Source organism: Metarhizium album (genome assembly GCF_000804445.1).
Source record: "Metarhizium album ARSEF 1941 chromosome Unknown scaffold_29, whole genome shotgun sequence".
Lineage (NCBI taxonomy): Eukaryota > Fungi > Ascomycota > Sordariomycetes > Hypocreales > Clavicipitaceae > Metarhizium > Metarhizium album.
In genome coordinates this window covers 174,511-193,481 of record NW_024467603.1, presented here as the reverse complement: position 1 = coordinate 193,481, position 18,971 = coordinate 174,511, and the positions used below count along the sequence as shown (strand labels likewise).

The window sequence follows — 18,971 nt, the reverse complement described above, 5'->3', positions numbered from 1 at the left end:
GTCAAGCACATTGTCGTGCAACCGCGCAGTGGTGGTCCATTTGCTTTGCACGGAGCGCAAGAAGAACTGGCCTTGGACAAGCCGTGGTCAGCTCGAAAGAGCCACGCGGCTCGAACAACAGCAAATTATGGTGGCACGGCGTGTCAATGGCCTGTTTTTCCTTCTCTAGTCTGGCCTCGCCCATGTCGTACAACATGCCGTTTTTCCGCGGCAAAAAAGGGCGAGCAGCACGGCTGTGCGATGATGGTACGCATAAGGCTGCAGGTCTCTGGTGAGTGCTGGGCCAGACGCGTCCGTCTCTTCCATTCGCCTTGCTTGCCATCTATTGACAACTTCCACCGCTGGGGCTGCTGGGCGTTGCTGGACTCGTCCTTTTGCCATGGCAACTCGTGGTTCGCCGTGGTGCGGCAGACGATTCTCCTCGGCGACGTCCACAAGATCAGGCGAGGCCAATATTTGACGTAGCCGCTCCAGAGCACAGCGTACACTCGGCTGCGCCGTAAAATTCTCCGAAATGGATGGTCATACCAAGCCCCGTGTGTGTGTGCTTGTGTGCTTCGTACCACGGATTCACAGGCACGGGACAGAGGCTTATCGTGCTTTGAGGAATCTCAACACGGCGGAATTCGCTGTTCAATTCTTTTTATGCTACGTGCTCTCCGGCGTCTGCGGCCGCGTCATCGACAATGCGGGATGGGTTTCCCATGTACACTTGTCATCCTCCCGACCGCACTGGGACGGATCGCTTCGTGCTCTAGTCATCCAGGCCCGGGCAGTTTTCAGAAACAATATCCGTAATCTGGCTGTATGGCCACGGGTCGATCCATATCTCATCGAATCGTTTCTTGGGATATTTTGGGGCGCTGTCGGCACCAAGTTCCTCGGCGATGTCACTCAACGCCTTGTGCTCCCAACTGCGCAAGCCCGAGTCAGCCGCTTGAGACGTACCCTGATGATACTCCGTACCAAGTTCAGCTTCGGGTCTTTTTAGGCCTACCAGATCAAGATGTTTCCGGGGCCCTTGTACTTTTGGACAGCTTTCCTGACGCACTTGCTGTCATCGCGGTCGCACGAGACGTCAACAGTGAGGCCAAGGCGCTGCGTGAGTGGCGAGACGGTGTCGAAGGGGCGTTTCCTTGAGCCGTCTGCTCCGGACTCGGCAGATTGAGCGTGTTCACTCGTCAGCATGGCCACGCGCTGCCTGGCATCGGACCCGATGGTTCAACCGCTGTGCGACGGTTGGATGCGTACCTGGCTTGTAGGCCTGTGCCAAGATATAGCCAACATGGTAGTTGGATTCGGGGCCGAAAACCTGTGTCAAGCATTGTGCGCGCTGCTTGCCTTGGGCGCTCAGTCCTGGCTGGCCATCGTCTGCTGGCTTCTCGCCGTGGCGGATCAGAAACACCATGGGCTCCGCGGCGGCGATGCCAGTGACCAGAGAGAGGATATAGGCAGCCTTCATCGTGACTCGTGATACTGACACTGACACTGACACTGTACTTTGCTTCCCCAGGAGCCAACAAGTATGACCTGTGCCCTTGGTGCGAGTGCACTCCACCACAACAGGAACTCGTGACAACTTATACGCAATTCCAGAGGTTGGCATTGACTACACCTCGTGAGCCTCGCACGCGACTGATCGGAAGGCGAACCTTTCGGTCAGATGTCCATTCGACCGTCCGCCCTAGCCGTCCTAGCCGTCCGTCGGGTCAGCTCGATGCATTCGCCACGCCACGACTGGCAAAAGTCAATGGACACTTGGGTCTCATTGGTGACTCGAATTCTCGGTGGAAGCCAGGGTGGTCATTAGTTGGTGGGTAGCCGACTTGGGGCATGTTTGTTGACCGAGCTGATGATGCAACCTCGGACGACGGCCAGACGCATGTGCCTGCTGCTGCTGAATTGTGCTGGATGAGAGTGTAGAGTGTAGATCACCCGACCATTGCTCAGCGACGCAGTTGATCTGACCGGACCATTCATTGGTGGTGGATCTGTTGGGGGAGAAATAATTTGAAACGGTACCGATTAGGGTTAGGGTTCTCCAAGATACAGACTAACTGAATTTGGCAAGAGGATCCTCCTCGCCTCACTACCCAGCAGTTTGGCACCGCCAACTCTGACAAGCCACCACCCCAGGACCCGCGGAATACGCCGTGATCGAGCTAGCAAGGCATCATCACCATCAAGGCCGTCAGCCCTGTCCCCCCTTCCCTCTGTCGTCCTGGTCGGCACCGCCATCACCATGGCCGTCATCGTCGTCGAGCGCGCTCGCCATCTGGTCCCGAATAGTGTCCCAGCTTGTCAGGCGTATCCTCAGCTGACGCCCCAACCTCACGGCACCGACGGCAGGATCCCACGCCGCTCCAGACGGCAATTCTCGGCCCCACGGCACGCTGACGTGCCCGGGGAGGCTTGTTGGCCGGCAGGCATTCAGGGATGCTCCGTACGGCTCTCGCCCGACGCTCACGCCTCCGCAGCATCGCGTCTGCGGCAGCACAAAGTTGATGGTCTGCAGATCGGGCAGGCACCATGTCAGCGCGCGTAGGACGTGCTTCCACCTCTCCCGCATGCTCTGCGCCGACTGGAAGGCCGGGATGTCGGAGAACCACGCTCGCCACTCGACCCCGACGTGCTTCACCCGCTCCAGGCCGTCCACGTCCACCCCCCTCCCCGCCTTGGCTGCTTGCGAATCGTCGCTGGTTGCGGTCCATGTAGAGCATGTCCCGGTCGGGGTTGAACCAGACGTCCGGGCATCGTGGGAGGAAGAAGCCCCGGCGGAGCGCGGCAGCTCGGGACTCTCTGCACACCCGCGTAGCGACGGGATGCCGATGCTTGGTGTAAAATACGAAGCGCTTGGGCGACGGCAGGCCTTGTTCTGGGTGCGTGCTGAGTGCAACGCACTCCCTGACATGGAACAGGCGGCGAGGCGGCAGAGTCGCCTCCCAGACCAGGCAACGGATCTCCGGCGGCAGGTCGTTGAACCGGGCAAACGTGTTCAATTCAAAGGCTCACATGCCGTCGGGCCTTGTTCTTCTTCGCAACCGGCCGCCATTGCTGCCTGGGGTAGTGTTGCAGAGTGTCAGTGGGTGCGTGAGCGTCGTGCAACTCGCGTTGCATCAACCGCCGGCTTGTGGGATCACCTCGCCACGGCTCGGCTTTGTTCAGTTTCTTGATGTTTGAAACGGAGGATTTGCGCGATTCCAAACTGTTTCGCATTCATTTGGGATTCGATTCGTCACGATTTCAATGGCGGGCTGTGGAAGCAGCCGCGTCTTCCGCCGTCAGCTCCAGGCACCCAATTCTGGAACTTCAAGCGTGCCACAACGCAGACGACTGTGAGACCGGCGTGGGCTATTTCTCATTGGCCCTTTTCCCTTCCATTCCGTCGCTTCTGTTCTTTGTGTTTCCAGCATCGCCGCCCCAGCTCTCCAGGTAAGCAGTCTTGGCCCGACTCGAATCCATCAGCGTCACTCGACTCTACTCGACGTGCTCGCCATCCTGATCCCACAGCAAGCTGGCTTGGGGACACTGAGCCCAACTAACGCATCCGCCCATGAAAATGCCGACAGCTGTTGGTATGGCGCTGCTGAGAATGCAGTGCCTCAAGGTGGATAGTGTATAGGTTAGCATATGAGTAGCCTGCGAAAGAACAAGTCGAGCGAGTGCATTCGTTGGAGCTCCAACCCCAGCAAAACGTCCTCATGGCCCCTCGGGCTCAGCATCCCGCGGCAGCTTTTGCAAGATGGCCAAGATGGACTGCGTCTTTCCCCAAGACATGCTCGAGTCGTAATGAGATTTAGCTCCGTGGATGCGTCGCCCACCGTCTCGCCAGGAAACAAGAGGAAACTACGGCTTCTCCCGAATCCTGCCTGGCGCCGTCACTGCTAGTCCCTTGATCTCGGTGCAGAGAGGCTAGAAAGACCAGTCTCCAAGACTGACCGGGGAAATGGCCGCATTCCTCTCCAGCGCTCAGAGAAGCAGCCTCCGGAATGGCCCTGCATGAATCACGCCCAAAGAGCTCGCTGTGCCTCGCCCCAAAGGCTGGGTCGGCAGATTCTACGCGTACACAAAAAAGATTCAGACGAATATCACAGCTCCCAGGCATCTCGGCAGATCTTGCGTTGAAGAGTAAACTGTGCGGAGTACCGTGCTCAGCTACCTCGTAGTCGTCCAGTCGAGCCACTACCAGAATCTTGTCACCAACAACAACTGAGAACACATCGTCTCTTCTTCCTGGTCCAGCCCAGCCACCGCCACGGCCACGGAGCGCCGCGCCGCCAGCGCCCGAGTATTCCACACCCTTAGAGCGCGCCGCGACAACGCCATTGTCCAACACGAGCCCCTAGCACCAGACTCGTCCACGCCACTCGTAGCAAACGTTAGTCGCGCTTTGCCTGGACAGGACAGGACAGGACCCTTGTCTGGTGTGGTCTTGATATCAGTGTCGCCGTTGATTGTTGACGGGAGGGTGTAGTCGGCTACGGCTGCCTCTTTGGTCGCAGAGTTTCTTCCAGACTTGGCTTCGACTAGACACTCCCGAGTTGGACATCATTCTCAAATACGAGGTGCAAACCTTCGACGACACACTTCGCGTGGGGGGCCCCCGAGTCTCGACGGCTCATGGCTCATGGCTCATGGATACTCGTGCAAAGGGGCGGCCTCGCGCACAGATGAATCGTGCACTCAGTACTCCCCATGTTCACCACCACGCGACGCCGTCTTCGGGCCGGTACCCGACAGAGCTCTACTCTACTAGAGACCAGAGAGTCGAGACACGGGTGTCAGTCTGCGCCCGGGTGAGGCTGATGTCTCGAGACCCGTGGCTCCATTCCATCCGCTGTGCCTCGTGTCCAATCTCCAATCCCGACTCAAAGCCAAAGCCAAAGCCAGAGCTAACCCCCGCTCCCTTATTTTTAGGCCCGGCAGCGGCAGCCGGTACGAGCAAGTTCGCCATCACAGCCTCAGTGTCAACGCCATAGTCGCTTTCAACGGGCTAGACCGGCAGCGAGCAGCGGCGGCTCCTCCAACAGCTCTTTTGGAAAAGCGACGACCCTACGGCAGTGCCCCCAAACCTGGTAGGGGCATGCAAAGGCTTCCGGCACGTGTGCGAGCGATGCTCAGCTCATGTGTTCAAGGTCAAGAGACGCTGGTGTCCAATGCAAAATATTCTCACGGCATCTAAATCCAACTCTATGCTCGCATAATACATATCCGACCCATGCGCCTACGGGGTATTGGTGTTCTGCTTTAAAGCCGACGAAACAGACAAATGCACGCAACCACAACTCCTCGGGATCATCGCCACAGATGGTGCTAGTAGTCCTCGCCATCGCCGCGTGTCCAGTTGTCTGGCTTGGGCCTGGCCGTGGATGGCTGAGCCCACGGGCCCTCGATGCACACGCGTGCGTCTCCGTCGCCGCCCTCGTCGCCATCGGCGGTGAACTTGAAGCCAAACGTCCTCTCCATGTGGTCGCGGGCGTTTTTGCACATGTGCCGGCTGCCCCGATGGGTCCTGCATGCGGTGTGTTCCAAGACCCGCCACACGTCCGGTTCCGGGTCAATGTTGGCCTCGAACAGCTCGGCGACGGCGTAGAGGCGTCGGCCCTCGCGCAGGTGCTTGTTGATTCTCGAATTTTCGTCAATCATGTGGAAGGGGTGGTCGCCCTGCCGCTCCGACTTGGTGCAGTCCTCGCTGCAGAGCACCTCTCTCATGCTCATCTTGATCATGTTGATGTGCATAAAGAGCGGCGTGTGCTCGGCCCTGTTGGTGGGATCTCCCTGCAACATGCCGATGCCGTCAGTGGTGCCCTGGAGAAAAATGGTGACGATGCTGTGAGGGACCTGGTAGTACGGCTGCTGGGCGGCTTTGCAGGCCACGACAAAGGCGTCCTTGTCGCCCCATCCCGCCCAGCCGTTGTTGAAGACGGTATACCAGAAGTCGGGCCCGAAGTAGTTGTAGTAGGCGGCAAGCACAAGGCTCTGGGACGAGGTCAGCAAGCGACACCGGACACGGGGGACGCGCCGCTTCTGTCGGCGTCGGGTGGGCGTCGAGAGACGGCACGTACCTTCCAATGCGTCTTCTTGTTCCAGTAGATTTGCCCTGATTCGATGCTCATCTCTCGAACCAGCATGTCCGACTTCCTGGTGTCGTTGATGCCGACGAGATACGGCAGCCACGGAGAGCCCGTGTGTGTCCAGTAGTCGGGCCACAGTATCACGCCGTTGCTCTGGAAGACGGCAGACTCGAAGACAGAGTCGGGATTCTTGACTGGCATCGAGTCGGCGTCTATGAAGAGAATCTCCTCAAACGTCGAGTAGAGCATGGTAAAGACCTTCCACTGGTACGGGCTCGGCAAGTCATCCAGGCTCATGTATTCCGTGAGCCTTCTGCACGCGACGCCCTCGGGCTCGAGCTCGCGACACCACTCGTCGTCGCCCCCATCGTCGAACCACAGCTCGACCGGCAGCCGGCTTCCCGACTCCCTGAGCATGCCAAGGGTTATGGCCGCAAACTCGGAATACCTTCCTCCGGCCAGGATGACAACTCCGCGGCCGCCAAAGCGCTGCTGGGGATATGGTGGCAGTTTGCCCACAAGCTCCTCGTGCCTTGCCCTGGTAAGGTCTGCTTCTTCATCAGTCAGATCAAAGAAGGAGCCGAGTTCGCTCTCCCCGGGCTTCTTCTCGGGGGCGGGCTTGTCAATATGCGCGGGTTCCGGCTTGTGCTGGTCGAACAATGGCCGCAGTGTGTCCCACAGACCGGCGAGAAACTTGTCATCTTGGGCTGCAGGCACTTTGATGGAGGCTGGCTTCTTTCGAGGCGGGAAACATCGTACGTCGTGGCGAGCGCGGGCGTGCCTTGGATTTGGAACCAGCGTACCCCCGTTCCTGTAATTGAAAATGGCAAACAGAACAATCAGGTTGAGAGCAAAGGCCAGGGTCAACCGGAGACCTAATAGAAAGAAACATGTGAGGTTGAAGGTTCTGCGGGAGGCCGTAAGAGTCTCTCACCTCTTGCCGATTTCCGAATCATTCTCTTGGGCTTTGGCTTCGCAAGGCTGCTCTGCCGTGGGTTGGAGCTGTTGACCTTGGCCTGCAGATGCAGTCTTGACCGCAACGCCGAGGACTACCAAGACGCATTTGCAGCAGGCCGCACAAGCTCGTGTCTGGAGACGCCACAAGTGCGGCGCTACGGTTGAATATCCAGAAGTAAGAAAGCAAACAGGCCGAAAACAACAATGAAAAATAGAAAAAAAGGAAAAAAAAGGTGGTTGAAAACCTCCGCCCATCCCGAACAAAGGGGGTGAATAAAACCCCCAAGAAAAAAGACGAATAAAAAAGGTCCGGAAACAAATACAAAAAGGCACGTACATGGCCGAACGCAGGCGGCGTAGATGTGGATGTGGATGTAGATTGACAGACGGGCACTTTAGCCGTTTGAAAACGTGGCGAGTCAAGCGGTCATGCCATGCCCCGCTATCTAAGCGCGCGAGTCTGCACTGCCCACGAGACACGCGCCTGGCCTGGCGCACTAGCAGGCATGCCGGAGTGCCGGAGCGGGCTTATAAGCAGGGGCTTGTAGGCAGGGGGGCGTCTGGACCAACACGACCAACACGAGTCTGCGTACCTACTCAAGTAGGCAGGCGATGTGAGTGGGAGCCAATAGCATAGTAGTGCTACGTACTTACGTAAGTACCTTGCATTAGGCCTTGAATCATCTTCACTGGCTCGAGCAAAACATTTCTAGACGCTGCATTGCAGCACACACTGAAAAAAAGTCGACAAGCCCACAGGCGCCCTGCTGCACGCCGAATGGTTACTTGATACTGCAGGCCCCGAGGGGAAATCAAAGAATCCTTCGCGCCCAATAAATGTGTCATTGCAATGCAACCAAGTCAGTCCCCAAGCCCCCTTCCCACGGCCCTCGTCCATGGAGCGTCACACTTGGATCCGTTTCAGGACAATTAGCTCCTTTGGAGTCAGGACAAAGGAAATGCCAGACCACGACACGTAGTTACCTCCTTAGGTGCCTGTCAACTGTCTGTTGTGACTCCAGCAGCCTCATCCCATCATCCAAGACACCCGGCGGGCTCCTTCGCAATGTGCAGGCGTTGAAAGTACTCGACTGTGCCGTCGGCCGTTGCCAGCGACGGGCTCGGAAGACGGTTGTAGCGTCCTCGTCAATATATATCCAGGCGCCGCCTGTCCAGGACGTTGGGCACGTTGCATTCAAATTCAAACGAATGGCGACTCGCTTGCCGCCAAGGAGCTCTTCCCTTGTCCATCGGGCTCATCCTTCGGAAAGCCTTGGTATGGGGAGACGGCGTGGCCACTTCTCACCTTCAAGACGACTGGTACATGTTCCACCACGTCGTCCGCTGGCCCTTGAGAGAAAAGTAAGCCAGGAGGTGTTTGCAAGGGAGCTTGTATAGGCGGAGCAAGGGAATTGGCCATACACAACTTTAACGCCCTTGGTCGTCGGGACTTGCCGTGCAGCGGACTGCGGATTTCCTCTCCGTCACCAGGACAAGTGGTCCAGGAAGAACAGGGGAGCTCAGGGTACAGGGATAGAATGTCTGAAAATCTACCCTTTGTCCTGGCGTGCCGCGAGCCAGAGCGGGCAAAAAGAGACGCAGGAGCCAACAGGCTTTGGCCGTCACGCACCGCAAGTCCATCATTGTCACCCTCGACGCCCCCGTCGCCGACGGGATCCCCTTGGGAGTGCCGGAAGACGGACATTGCGGTAACAGGACAAGGCCAGTAAGAGGGACGAATCGTCCGAAGGTGTCTCGGACATATGGCGCGACTGACGGTGTATATTGAAAGTCCAATTCCCGACCCCTGCTGAAAGCACTGAAAACAATGACTGCATACACTCTGCAGCCCTCGCCTGGTCAAAGTGCAGTCGCAAAAGCCTGCCGCCGCCCGTCCGGGGCGCTCTCGGTTCATCGTCTCTGATGCTGCGCAGTTGGGCTCACTCGAGCCCGTCTTCCAGGTCACCAGCTCGTCTTTTTTGCTAAATTTGAATCACGGCTCGCACGCGTCCCTGTTCACTCAGACCCCTGACGGCCAGCGCCTCATCAGGGACAGCAAGGCTTGAGTGACAACGACGCTCGCTCTCTTGGGCTCAAAGGCCCCGGGAAGCAGTGTGCTCTGGTGGCTCTCACCTCGCTCTCGCTGTTGTGTCTTGTCGTCTGGAGCATGGCTTTGGAGCGTCTCAGCGTCACCAACTACGACTGTTGCAGGCAGATTTCTGCCTGGTGCAAGTTGCATGATGCCCTTACCCTCCCCAGAACTGGACGAGGCGTGGAATCGCATCTCCATCGCAGGCACGGGGGGGTTGAGAAACTCGAGGGACGACCTGTCGCGTCTCAACAAGACAGCCGACGCGGACATCACGGCCGGTTTCGGCGACGGCACGGACAATGTACAGGTTTTGCTGCAAGTCTTCCATCAGCTTCGCTGCCTGGTGAGTCTGTCATCAGGCCTTTCCCATCATCACCATCACCACCAAAGCTCAATACTTACGAGCGCCATACTTCAGAATCAGATCCACAAGCACACCTGGCCCGATTACTACACGTTCAAGGCGCCACCCAACGGAGACCCTGCTGCTGATTTCAGCACTTTGCACACTTGCCAGAACTTTTCCAAGATTCAAAAGTATGTCGAGGACCACGCGGAGCTCTGGGGCGTCTGGGCCTTGCAACAGTAGTCGGATGATTGCACTTGCGGCCACAGACGCCGCTTCTCCCTCTGCATTCGGAAACGCAAGAAGACGATAATAACAGCGTTACGCCGTTAGAAACAGCAGCTCTGGCGGGCTCCGTAGCAACAACCATCGACAAGCAGGTAGCAGTTGGCATAGCATGGCCGAGATGGCCCAATACAAGCACGCTGTCCACCAACAACTTGTGCAGTCGTCACGTCTCTGTCGTACGCGCCTTGGCATAGCCACCATGCTTGTCCATCACAGGCGCTGCTGTGTGCGTCTCGTGCTCTGTAGCTCGGGCCTGCAGACAACCGCACAATTCGTTTCGTTCCGTCCAACCCGTGGCCCTTGCGTTGCTTCCGACTCAGGCCGCAGGACCACGGAAGTGTCGATGCCGTTGAGCACGGATGCCATACCCAATGCGGCTCTCCTTGTCGTCAAACACGTCCATCAGCTGCCTGACGGCGGCCCATAGGCCGACCGCATTCATGAAGAGGGCCTGGCAAGGGCAATAAGCAAGGCGTTCACCACGGCGAGCGGGACGTTGTTCCCGTCAAACTTTTCCCGCCAGTTGCGGTGGTACCAAGAGACGCCGCCGATGCCAAAGGTGAGCCAGGCAATAAAGGCAGCCGAGGCGACGGACAAGACGGAGTCCAAGACGGTAACGGCGTCGGCAACGGTGAACGAGACGGCCCAGAGGAGTGTTGCGCAGGCGAGCCACGCGCCCCAGGACTTGAGCGAGGCATCAGCAAGCCGGTGCGTCGAGGTCATGGCCCGCACGGCCACGACGTGGAGATGCTTGATGGCGGCGTGGCTAAAGACCACCCCGTGGACAGAGTGACCGGCAGGGGGGCGCGGATCCCAGAGCCGGCGAGGCCGTGTACCGGCCCGACAGGCAGGAGATGACGACTTGACGTAGCGAGGGACAGCGCGACGGCCAAGACCGGCAGCGCCGTGAGTCCCGGCACCAAGTCTCTGCCGGGCCTCTTCACCTCGGCCGTGTACGAGACGAGGGCGACGTTGCCGGCGTACGCGCAGCACACCTCGAGGACGGCGTTGACCGCGCCGGAAAAGGACGCCACCACGACACCACGGCGAAGCCTACAACGGCAACGACGGACGGCACGATGGCCAAGACGTCGAGGATCCTGGGCAGGGACAGAATGCCCCGGCCGACTTGGTTGGACGCGAGAATCAGAACAGTGTCGCAGCGGCCCGTGGTTCTGTAGTTTTTGCCGCCTCGGCTGAGAATGTTGGCATCTTGCTCGCTGTCGTCGGCCAGCGCGGCTTCCGCTTCGGCTTCGGCTTCCGCTTTGCGCCATCGCCTTTCTCTAGACACAACATTAAAAGAGCGGGAAGAGTAGAATGTGGCGCCGTCTGGCTAGTGATTCCTCGGCCTCAAAGCCTCGCTCTTCCTCCCCATGCCAAGCTTCTCTCGTGCCTGGTCCCGGTGCTAGGAGTCGTCACTATTGGTAGTACAGAGCTTATAAGCTACATGCTGTGTCTGGCCCGGCAGTGGAACTGAATTGGCACCAAAACCTTCTTGGCTCTCGACCAGCAGCTTTACTTGTGCCACGTGTTTTATTAGTTTCCTTGTTCCTTGACAAGCAGCTAGCCCATGTTCCAAGTTTGGTTAGTAGTATCAGACAGGCACATTGGCCCAAGGGACCAAGGGCTCATGGCAAAGCTAGACAAGTGTTAGTGTTAGTTTAGGGCAAGCAAACACAAAGTCAACTGAGCTGTTTAATTCCAAGTAGAAATGAGTGCAGGGCTTATAAAAGGCCAGTCAATCCACACATATTCAGCAATCCCTTTCCCATTTTATAATTTGTCTTCCTCACCTCCTTTCCTCCGCTCAACTCTTTTTTCGCTTCCTTGCGACTTGGACCAGTATGGAAAATGATGACGAAATGCCTTTTGTTTTGTATTGCCTTCTGGCCCCCTTCAACGCCATCGCCGCGCCTCTGCACCTGGCCGAGACTCACATCTTCCGCATGCTCGGCCTCCGCACACAGTCGAGTTTTCGCATGTTTCCTCCGGCTGATATTACCCCTGGCAGACCCGAATACATACCCTCCTCACGTTTCTTTGCCGTAGTCCTCATTATGCTCTTACATTCCGAAGTCTCTTGGGATCGATATTTAAACGGCAAAGCAGCACTTGGAAGGATACTTCGTCCTCTAACCAGCCGGGCCGGCCCATTCGTGGAATACTTGGTCATGTTCGCACGCATATGGCTGACTGTTGCTTGGGTGAATTCGGCATTTGATCAGTTTTATACGGGACCAGCCACGCCCGCTAACATTCGGATATTTTCTTTGAAGGCTGGGTTGACGATGTTCCTGCTGTGATGCCATCAGAGTACCCAGAATACTGACGCGATGCCTACCTTCAACTTCCATTGGTGACAGTGTTTCAAAAGCCTGTTGAAGCCTCAGTTCGTGCTCCTTCTAGTTGTGCCACGGTGTCATGGCAGAATGAGGCCTGGGGGAGAGCCGGAATATGTGACGGTCAAAGTCAGGGTACGATCTCTGTGCCAAATATCAATTTTCTTTTTCTCCTTCATGTCAATATTATCAGAGTGCACCTGGTAGACAGACGACTAAATCATTTCGAAGTCCGTTTTGTCGAGTTGGGCTACATCGCAATGATGTGGATCGCAGTTCCTAAAATCCTACTTGTCATCGAGGACGCAGTCAGTTGCGCGAATTTCTGCTCCTTTATTCATTGAAAACTCACATGGAACTAAGAAACGGGACGAAAAATGCTCTTCGTCCGGGCAAAAGAACGCAACTGGCAGACAGAGCACCTCAAACGCGATGTTGATAGTTGTTTGAATGAAACAGTTAACCAAAGCACGACATGAACCAAGTCAGAAGAAAATCAACTCACCTTCATTAGTCATAGACCATCCCCCATGAGATCCTTGTCGGATGGCCGGAGAACACTGTCCGGCCGTCGCGGACAGGTTACTTATCGGAACAAGTCCTCACTTGGCAAGGCTACAGTAGCATAGGAATGATAAAAAAGAAAAAGAAGAAAGAAGAAAAAAGAAAAAAGACTTCTTGAGCTGTGAAGCAAGGCTGAAGTCGCCCAGGTATGTAAAAAAACTTCTTGAGCTGTGAAGCAAGGCTGAAGTTGCCTAGGTATGTAAAAAAAAACCTTGAGCTTGAAGCAAAGCTGCCACCTGATGAAGTTCCAAAGATTCGAGAAGTTACTGTCTACAACAGGTTGCTCAACGAGCTTTTTAGAGGTTATGGGGGTTCGGTACCTTCCTTGTTGTCAATGACAATACTCCCCAGTGATCTCAAGCAGGTGGCTCATAGGGAGCTCCTTAGCGGATGCCGATGGCTACCGTCCCAGTATCATGGATGTTGCCACCCCCCGTGACGCCAGGATGGCAAAAGAGACAAAAAATGTATCAGACCAGACTACCTGTCTGCCGACTACGTCGGACATGACGTAAGTCTCGAAGAGAAATGCTAATGCGGCGGACACAGCACTATCAACGAGCCATTCTCGGAGGTTTTGCTTCCAACGAGCATCTTCCGAGGGACACACGGGAGAGATCCATCGAAGGAACGGGCCGAGAGCGTCATGTATCTTGATCCCTGCTAGGATGACGAGGACAAGGAACAGGGTGCGCAACCAAGAATTCATGGGATAAAGTAAAATATAAGAGACAACGAAATTCCTAGGCGGGTGAAGAAAGGAAAAGAGAGATCAAAAGAGCCAGCAACCTGGGGGAGAAGAGAAGATATTCGAATGAGCAATGCATCGAATTGGGAAGGTACGAAAGGCAATGTTGGGTTTGGAAGGAAGCCGCGAGCGAGGAACGGAAGGAATGGCTCTGTGTCTGTTGCCAAAATCTTGTTCTTGAGCGCCTCTTGAGCCGAATACTTCCTCTTCGACGCAGCCATGTCGGGAAAGAGACGTTCTCCGCTGTGTTCAATCTCGTCTGAATTTGAGCCAGAGCTACGCTAGATATTCGTGCACATCATGCAGGTCCTGTGCCAGCGCGCCCACGGCATGGAGACGGCGGCCTCAAATCGTGATGAAGCTGGCATTGCAGCACGTCGGCAACCACAGTCACACGCCGCCTGCCGATATCTCACAAATTGGGCGCTCGAGCTTTACACCTTGTCGGAGTTTTTTCTGTTCCTTCCACATACATTTTATATACAAAGTATCCCCCATGGGGATACCGACTGCACATTTCGAGGGCTCAGTTTGTTCGCTCGCCGCCCTTCGACTCCCTCAGCTCGTCCATCTTGGCCACTCGCTTCTTGAACTCAACGTACTGACACTTTTCGTAACTGTGTCTCTCGTCCTGTGTCTTGCCATTAGCAAACGCCGTGGGCCTAGAGCCTCGGCCCCTGCGTCTCGCATCGCCATTGATCGGTTGAGTCTCTACCTACAGAGCACTTCCACGGCGCATACCACGTCTCCTTTCGGCACTTGTTCAGAGGCATTAGGAGGTGGGCGCAGCTATCTCTGTAGGCGAGCGGGAGCCGGGCATCACGCATCTCCTCGCGGGTGGCGGCTGCGAGTGACGGTCAGCAAGTCGGCCAACGTGGAGAGTCTGCGCCTCAAGCAAGCGATTCGGCGGCGTGACATACCCCGCGTGTCTGTAGCTGCGTCGGAAGCCATCTCTGCGACTCGACTGAATCTCCAATTCGTTCGTGGTTGAGGTGCTTGTCCGAGCTGCAAGTCGTGTCGGCTGAAGTCGGGCCGGCCTGGTGTTGAAAAATTATGTGGCCGCATATTCCAGGCCACAAATTTGGCCATGGACCGTGGGCTTGTAGGCGCTTTGATTGGCCACAGACGTCTGGGGCAGCCCCGGGAGCCGTCAGAAGATGCAGAAGGTAACGTTATTGGGTGTTCGCGCACATCAATCAAACGTGGTCTCGAACTCTGGCTACTCTATTCTTTTGTGTGAAACAGTTTGACATGAGCGCTCCGGAATCAACGCTGCAACTGACATGAATCCAATGAGAAGTGAAGACCTACACCACCGACAACCACTGCCATCTTGATACACAGCCTACAGAAGTCAGAGTGTACGGGCTACAGGTCAGACGTACTCGACTCGACGACAGACGACAACTCGCAGCAACTTGACATTCAGGATTTTGACGTCATGATTGATACTGTAACCACCAGACGCAGCCTCCACTGGGGCTCACACGGCAGAGAGAACGCCGGGCCAAGGCTCACGGCGCACGGAAAAGTCACCATTGGGCGCCGACGAAGCCTCTCGCGACATCCCCGTGTCCCGGCATCGCGGCCCGTCCACTCTGCCAGTCACGCCAAGGCGTTGATGCCCGTGAACCTCGTCGCGGTCGGCGCGTAGCGAAAGCCTTCCCCAGTGCGTCTGCGGGAGATGGACACGACCAGACCCGGCAGTCGCGTGGATGCGATTGACTGAGCAATGATAAGTCAAAACGACTGCATGATGCCTGATCTTTTGGTACGGACTCGTTAGTCCACGTGTAAAGTGACTTTTGTACAGTACTTTTGAATCTGTGATGCATGAATATATTTGGTCGACAGAATCATTCAAATTACAAAACGCTTCTCCAATGTCTCCCAACTCCGGTAGTTTTTGTAGACTATGCTTCCCATCTCCAAGACGAATAAATCAAAGAAACAGGGCCGCAAAATACAGAGCTGTGGGTTTGGTGGTTGTCCTTTTTTTTTTTCAGAATCGTTTATCTGCGACGCTGGTTCGTCCATGACACGACTCCTCCATCGTCTAGCCACCGGCATCTGCTTGTTGCCCGTCGTTCTCGCCCTCCACATCAGCAAACCGCGTCATGCTAAAGTCGGGTGCTCGCTGTCGTTGGGCTCCGCGGCCGCCCTTCTTGTCCCGTCTCATTTGCGCGGTGCGCGCTTCTTCCTTGACCAACTTCTTCTCGCTGTCCTTGTCCAGCATGGTGCCCTCCAAGCTGAGATAGCTCGTCTCTCCGCTCGTCCCAGCGTCAAAGTTGCGTATTCTGAATCGGATCTTGCCCTTCACTCTGTCCCCACTGCCGTCGACCCAGAACCCGGTGCTGTGGATCTGCCGGACCACGCCGTGGTCGTCGGCTGTCATGACAGAGGCCGTCTCCTCGAACCCGTGCGCCTCGGGGGATTCGTTAGATACCCATTTCCACGCCGGCGGAAGTCGTCTAGCCTCGACGGACGCGTTGAACTTGCCGAAACAAACCACGCCGATATGCCCCTCGGTCTGTAAGTTGACGCTGCCTTCCATCCAGGCCCCCCTGCTCGGAACAAAAAGCTCAACGTCAGCCGTGATCCAGCCAAAACCAACAGCGTATTCGTTCTGCGACACCACCGTTGTCGGCGTCTCGTCATCCGTGGCGGCACCGTCGCGACCGGGCTTGGATCCCAATGTGACGTTTTTGTAGTTGAGTAAGACCCCCCGCAGGGAAGGCACGTATTTATTCTGGAGGTGCTGCAGATGCTGGTATTGGCAGCTGGTTATAGGTTGGGCCCAGCCATTGGGGTACAAGGGCTCGTACAGCGAGACAGTTTGTTCGAAGAATGGGAATTGCGGGTTGGCGGGGATATCTGGTGGCTGATAGACCTTGGAAGACTTTGATGTCGAGCCCGACGGCTTGTCAATGTCCATGGCATCGGCACCGGCATCGTCAAGCGTGGTGAGTTGTCCATTTGACTTTGGCTTGTCTGAAGTCACCGTGTCCACAACATCGTCAGCGGCATGGCCGTGCTTTTTCTTCTTCTTCCTGTCTTTCTTCTTGGATTTTGATTCGTCGTCGCTCACTTCGGCCTTGACGTCCATTTGCGCGGGTATTTCCATCCCTTCTTTGTGGTGCTTCTTCTTCTTTTTCTTCTTTTCAGTCTTGGGCTCGTGCACTGGCTCCGACTCTTCAACGGTAGCTTCAGCAGTCTTTTGTCCGTGTTTCTTCTTCTTTTCCCTTTTCTTCTTCTCCTTCTTCACATCTTGGGGGCCCGGGACATGGTCGGTTTGCACAATGGCATCGGCAGCGACGCTCTTTGATCTTTTGTGCTTCCTCTCGCCATCGCCTGGCGCAGGGTCTTCCTCACGAGCGCGCTTCTTTTCCGACTTGGACGACCTTTCCTTGTGGGTTTTCTTATCGTGTTTTGGTTTCGCCGCTTCGGGCGATGCAGCTGCCGACATTTTGATCGACGCCTCGTTGAGGCTGCTGGAGAGGGCTTGATGGGCTTGGTGGCCAGCATTTTTTGGAGTCGTTACGAGTAGAAATTTTCCAATGAGCGAGGACCTCTTATCGATTACGGCACTCAGTCCTCGCCGTGGAAGGTGGGTCACCTTGGATCGCTGGTTCGCAGCAAACTCACACCTCAAGGACACCAACAATTGCGGATTTGCAACATTGAGTCAGCAGCTCCGCACGTCGCTGCTGTGTGAGATTTGTTTTCGTTGATTTATGAGTATACAAGGAAAAAAAAAATTCCATGTCCATGGCCTTCTGTTTTTCCTGGCAACTCAGGCCACTGGCTGGCTTGCGGGAGGCCACAATCTTCTTCTTCTTCTTCTTCTTCTTCTCTGGACCTGGCATTCATCGGCCAACTTCACAGAAAAACGACGACTTGGTGAGCACATTGCCTAAGCGGTCTCCAATCTACAACCAACTTGGCCACTCGGGGATCTTCTGCAATGAAGACGGCAAATCACGAGCCGCGAATCATTACCTATAGCTTTTGCTGAAACTCTCCGAACGACATGTCTGAGCGTCGCGGTCGGCCCCCCTTAGCAGGCCAACTCGTTGGATGGTGGAGAATGCACATCGTGCTACTCCGTACGCAGTCCAATAACCCGGACCCCCTGAATTCATAGATGGAGGCGCAGGTATTTGCCCATTTTCCCCCTTCCTGCTAGTGAAGTCGCTGACGCATTGCTGATCCACAACAGAGGTTCTTAACCTGTATTCCAACCAAAGTTGGCAATGCTTAGGGCGCTTGTTCTGAGCCATATTGCATCTCTTCCGGCAATAGGAATGGTGAGATCGGCAGAAGCAACGGGAGAAGTACAGAATCCCGCACAACTTCGGAGTTCCACCCGCAAAGGAAACCGTCCACCTAGGGGAACTTATTGGGGGCGAATCATGTCTTTGCCTGGAGGCGTGCCCACTCAAAAGTAGTTGTCGGCGTCTTTTGGTGCTAAACTCAACCGCCATCAGAGCGAATCCTCCGCCTTGGGAGCAAGTAAGCCAATTGTCTTGCAGGCATGCTTGCCACCAACGAAAACAAAAGGAGAGGAAGAAATATTTTGCGGGGGGAAAGGGGGAACAACGCATCACAGTCCAAGTATAGTGCCAACATGCATGACGGCTCGTCTGCGGTTTGGCACTAGTAAGATGGAGAGGCCCAAGTCATGTGTTTGTCCTAACTTTACTGCGAGGCTTTTTCGCCATTCCGACTCCTAGCTACATTGAAACCACTTTTCTGCTCTGGAAGTGAGTCTGACGTCTTTGATTTGTTCGACGTGCTTAGGTAGGCACTAATACACTACTCTATCTTGAGGCACAAACGGCATGATACAGGCTGACCCTGTGTTTTAGCTAAATGCTTGGCAGTTCAAGGTTGGGATGGTGGGCGGCGGCTTCAGGAACACTCTAGGTAATGAAAACAAGGTGCCGGAGCGTGCCTGACCTAACGGGCTCTGTGTGGGTTTGGACGGTTTGGACGGACAACGCCATGCTCCATTGAAATGCTCCATGAGACCGCCGCTAACAGAGTCATGTTGTTTCCACGTGCACAGCCATTGCAGTCTCCAACAGTGGCGTAAGCGGCCCAGGAACGACGCATGATCCCCGACCCAGGAGACCTCCTGAGTTGAAACCTGTGGCAATAGACTCGAGTCGGGCTTGTGTGTGGAGAAGTGGAATAACGGATCAAAGGACTTCAGACAAGCAAGGGTACTCTGGTTAAAGGCGAGTACAGTGATGAAAAGTCATAGCATCCTCGCAACCTCATAGGATGGCCAAGCTGTCCTCCCATCGGCTGAGGATCCAGCAGCAAGCGACCCTGGTACTTGCTTCATTCGCCTTGGATGGGCATAATGGAAGGTCAATGCAAGCTTTGCAAGGCTTTCACATTGACAGGACAAAGGTTCTGGCTATGATTGTGACGAGCCGCAAAAGGTATAAGAAAGGCTTCGATCTCCCCCCCCGGATTTTCGAGCTTGTCACATATAGATCACCATCCACGACCGTTCTTTGACTGGCTCAAGACGTCCATTTGCTTGAATTTTTAT

General features: G+C 55.6%; 7 protein-coding genes across 7 annotated transcripts; 1 reads left to right on the top strand and 6 right to left on the bottom strand.

Annotated features, from left to right (window-relative positions):
• Positions 1-754: 754 nt before the first annotated feature.
• MAM_07293 (uncharacterized protein) lies at positions 755-1,462 on the bottom strand (the record flags this gene model as incomplete). Its single annotated transcript, XM_040826091.1, has 3 exons — positions 755-914; positions 998-1,145; positions 1,252-1,462. 3 exons carry the CDS (start codon positions 1,460-1,462, stop codon positions 755-757), a joined length of 519 nt encoding a protein of 172 aa, XP_040675940.1.
• Positions 1,463-2,191: 729 nt separating this feature from the next.
• On the bottom strand, positions 2,192-2,911 carry MAM_07292 (uncharacterized protein; the record flags this gene model as incomplete). The annotated part of the gene is made up of 1 exon (XM_040826090.1): positions 2,192-2,911. The coding sequence occupies one exon, from the start codon at positions 2,909-2,911 to the stop codon at positions 2,192-2,194; it is 720 nt and encodes a 239-aa protein (XP_040675939.1).
• A 2,402-nt stretch (positions 2,912-5,313) lies between these two features.
• On the bottom strand, positions 5,314-7,030 carry MAM_07291 (Alpha-mannosyltransferase; the record flags this gene model as incomplete). Its single annotated transcript, XM_040826089.1, has 3 exons — positions 5,314-5,979; positions 6,066-6,949; positions 7,009-7,030. 3 exons carry the CDS (start codon positions 7,028-7,030, stop codon positions 5,314-5,316), a joined length of 1,572 nt encoding a protein of 523 aa, XP_040675938.1.
• Positions 7,031-9,271: 2,241 nt separating this feature from the next.
• Positions 9,272-9,712, top strand: MAM_07290 (uncharacterized protein; the record flags this gene model as incomplete). The annotated part of the gene is made up of 2 exons (XM_040826088.1): positions 9,272-9,466; positions 9,542-9,712. 2 exons carry the CDS (start codon positions 9,272-9,274, stop codon positions 9,710-9,712), a joined length of 366 nt encoding a protein of 121 aa, XP_040675937.1.
• A 361-nt stretch (positions 9,713-10,073) lies between these two features.
• On the bottom strand, positions 10,074-10,480 carry MAM_07289 (amino acid transporter; the record flags this gene model as incomplete). The annotated part of the gene is made up of 2 exons (XM_040826087.1): positions 10,074-10,208; positions 10,238-10,480. 2 exons carry the CDS (start codon positions 10,478-10,480, stop codon positions 10,074-10,076), a joined length of 378 nt encoding a protein of 125 aa, XP_040675936.1.
• A 3,454-nt stretch (positions 10,481-13,934) lies between these two features.
• On the bottom strand, positions 13,935-14,359 carry MAM_07288 (NADH:ubiquinone oxidoreductase, B18 subunit; the record flags this gene model as incomplete). The annotated part of the gene is made up of 3 exons (XM_040826086.1): positions 13,935-14,039; positions 14,128-14,252; positions 14,329-14,359. The coding sequence occupies 3 exons, from the start codon at positions 14,357-14,359 to the stop codon at positions 13,935-13,937; spliced, it is 261 nt and encodes an 86-aa protein (XP_040675935.1).
• Positions 14,360-15,464: 1,105 nt separating this feature from the next.
• Positions 15,465-16,874, bottom strand: MAM_07287 (DNA-dependent RNA polymerase I subunit A43; the record flags this gene model as incomplete). The annotated part of the gene is made up of 1 exon (XM_040826085.1): positions 15,465-16,874. One exon carries the CDS (start codon positions 16,872-16,874, stop codon positions 15,465-15,467), a length of 1,410 nt encoding a protein of 469 aa, XP_040675934.1.
• Positions 16,875-18,971: the final 2,097 nt, after the last annotated feature.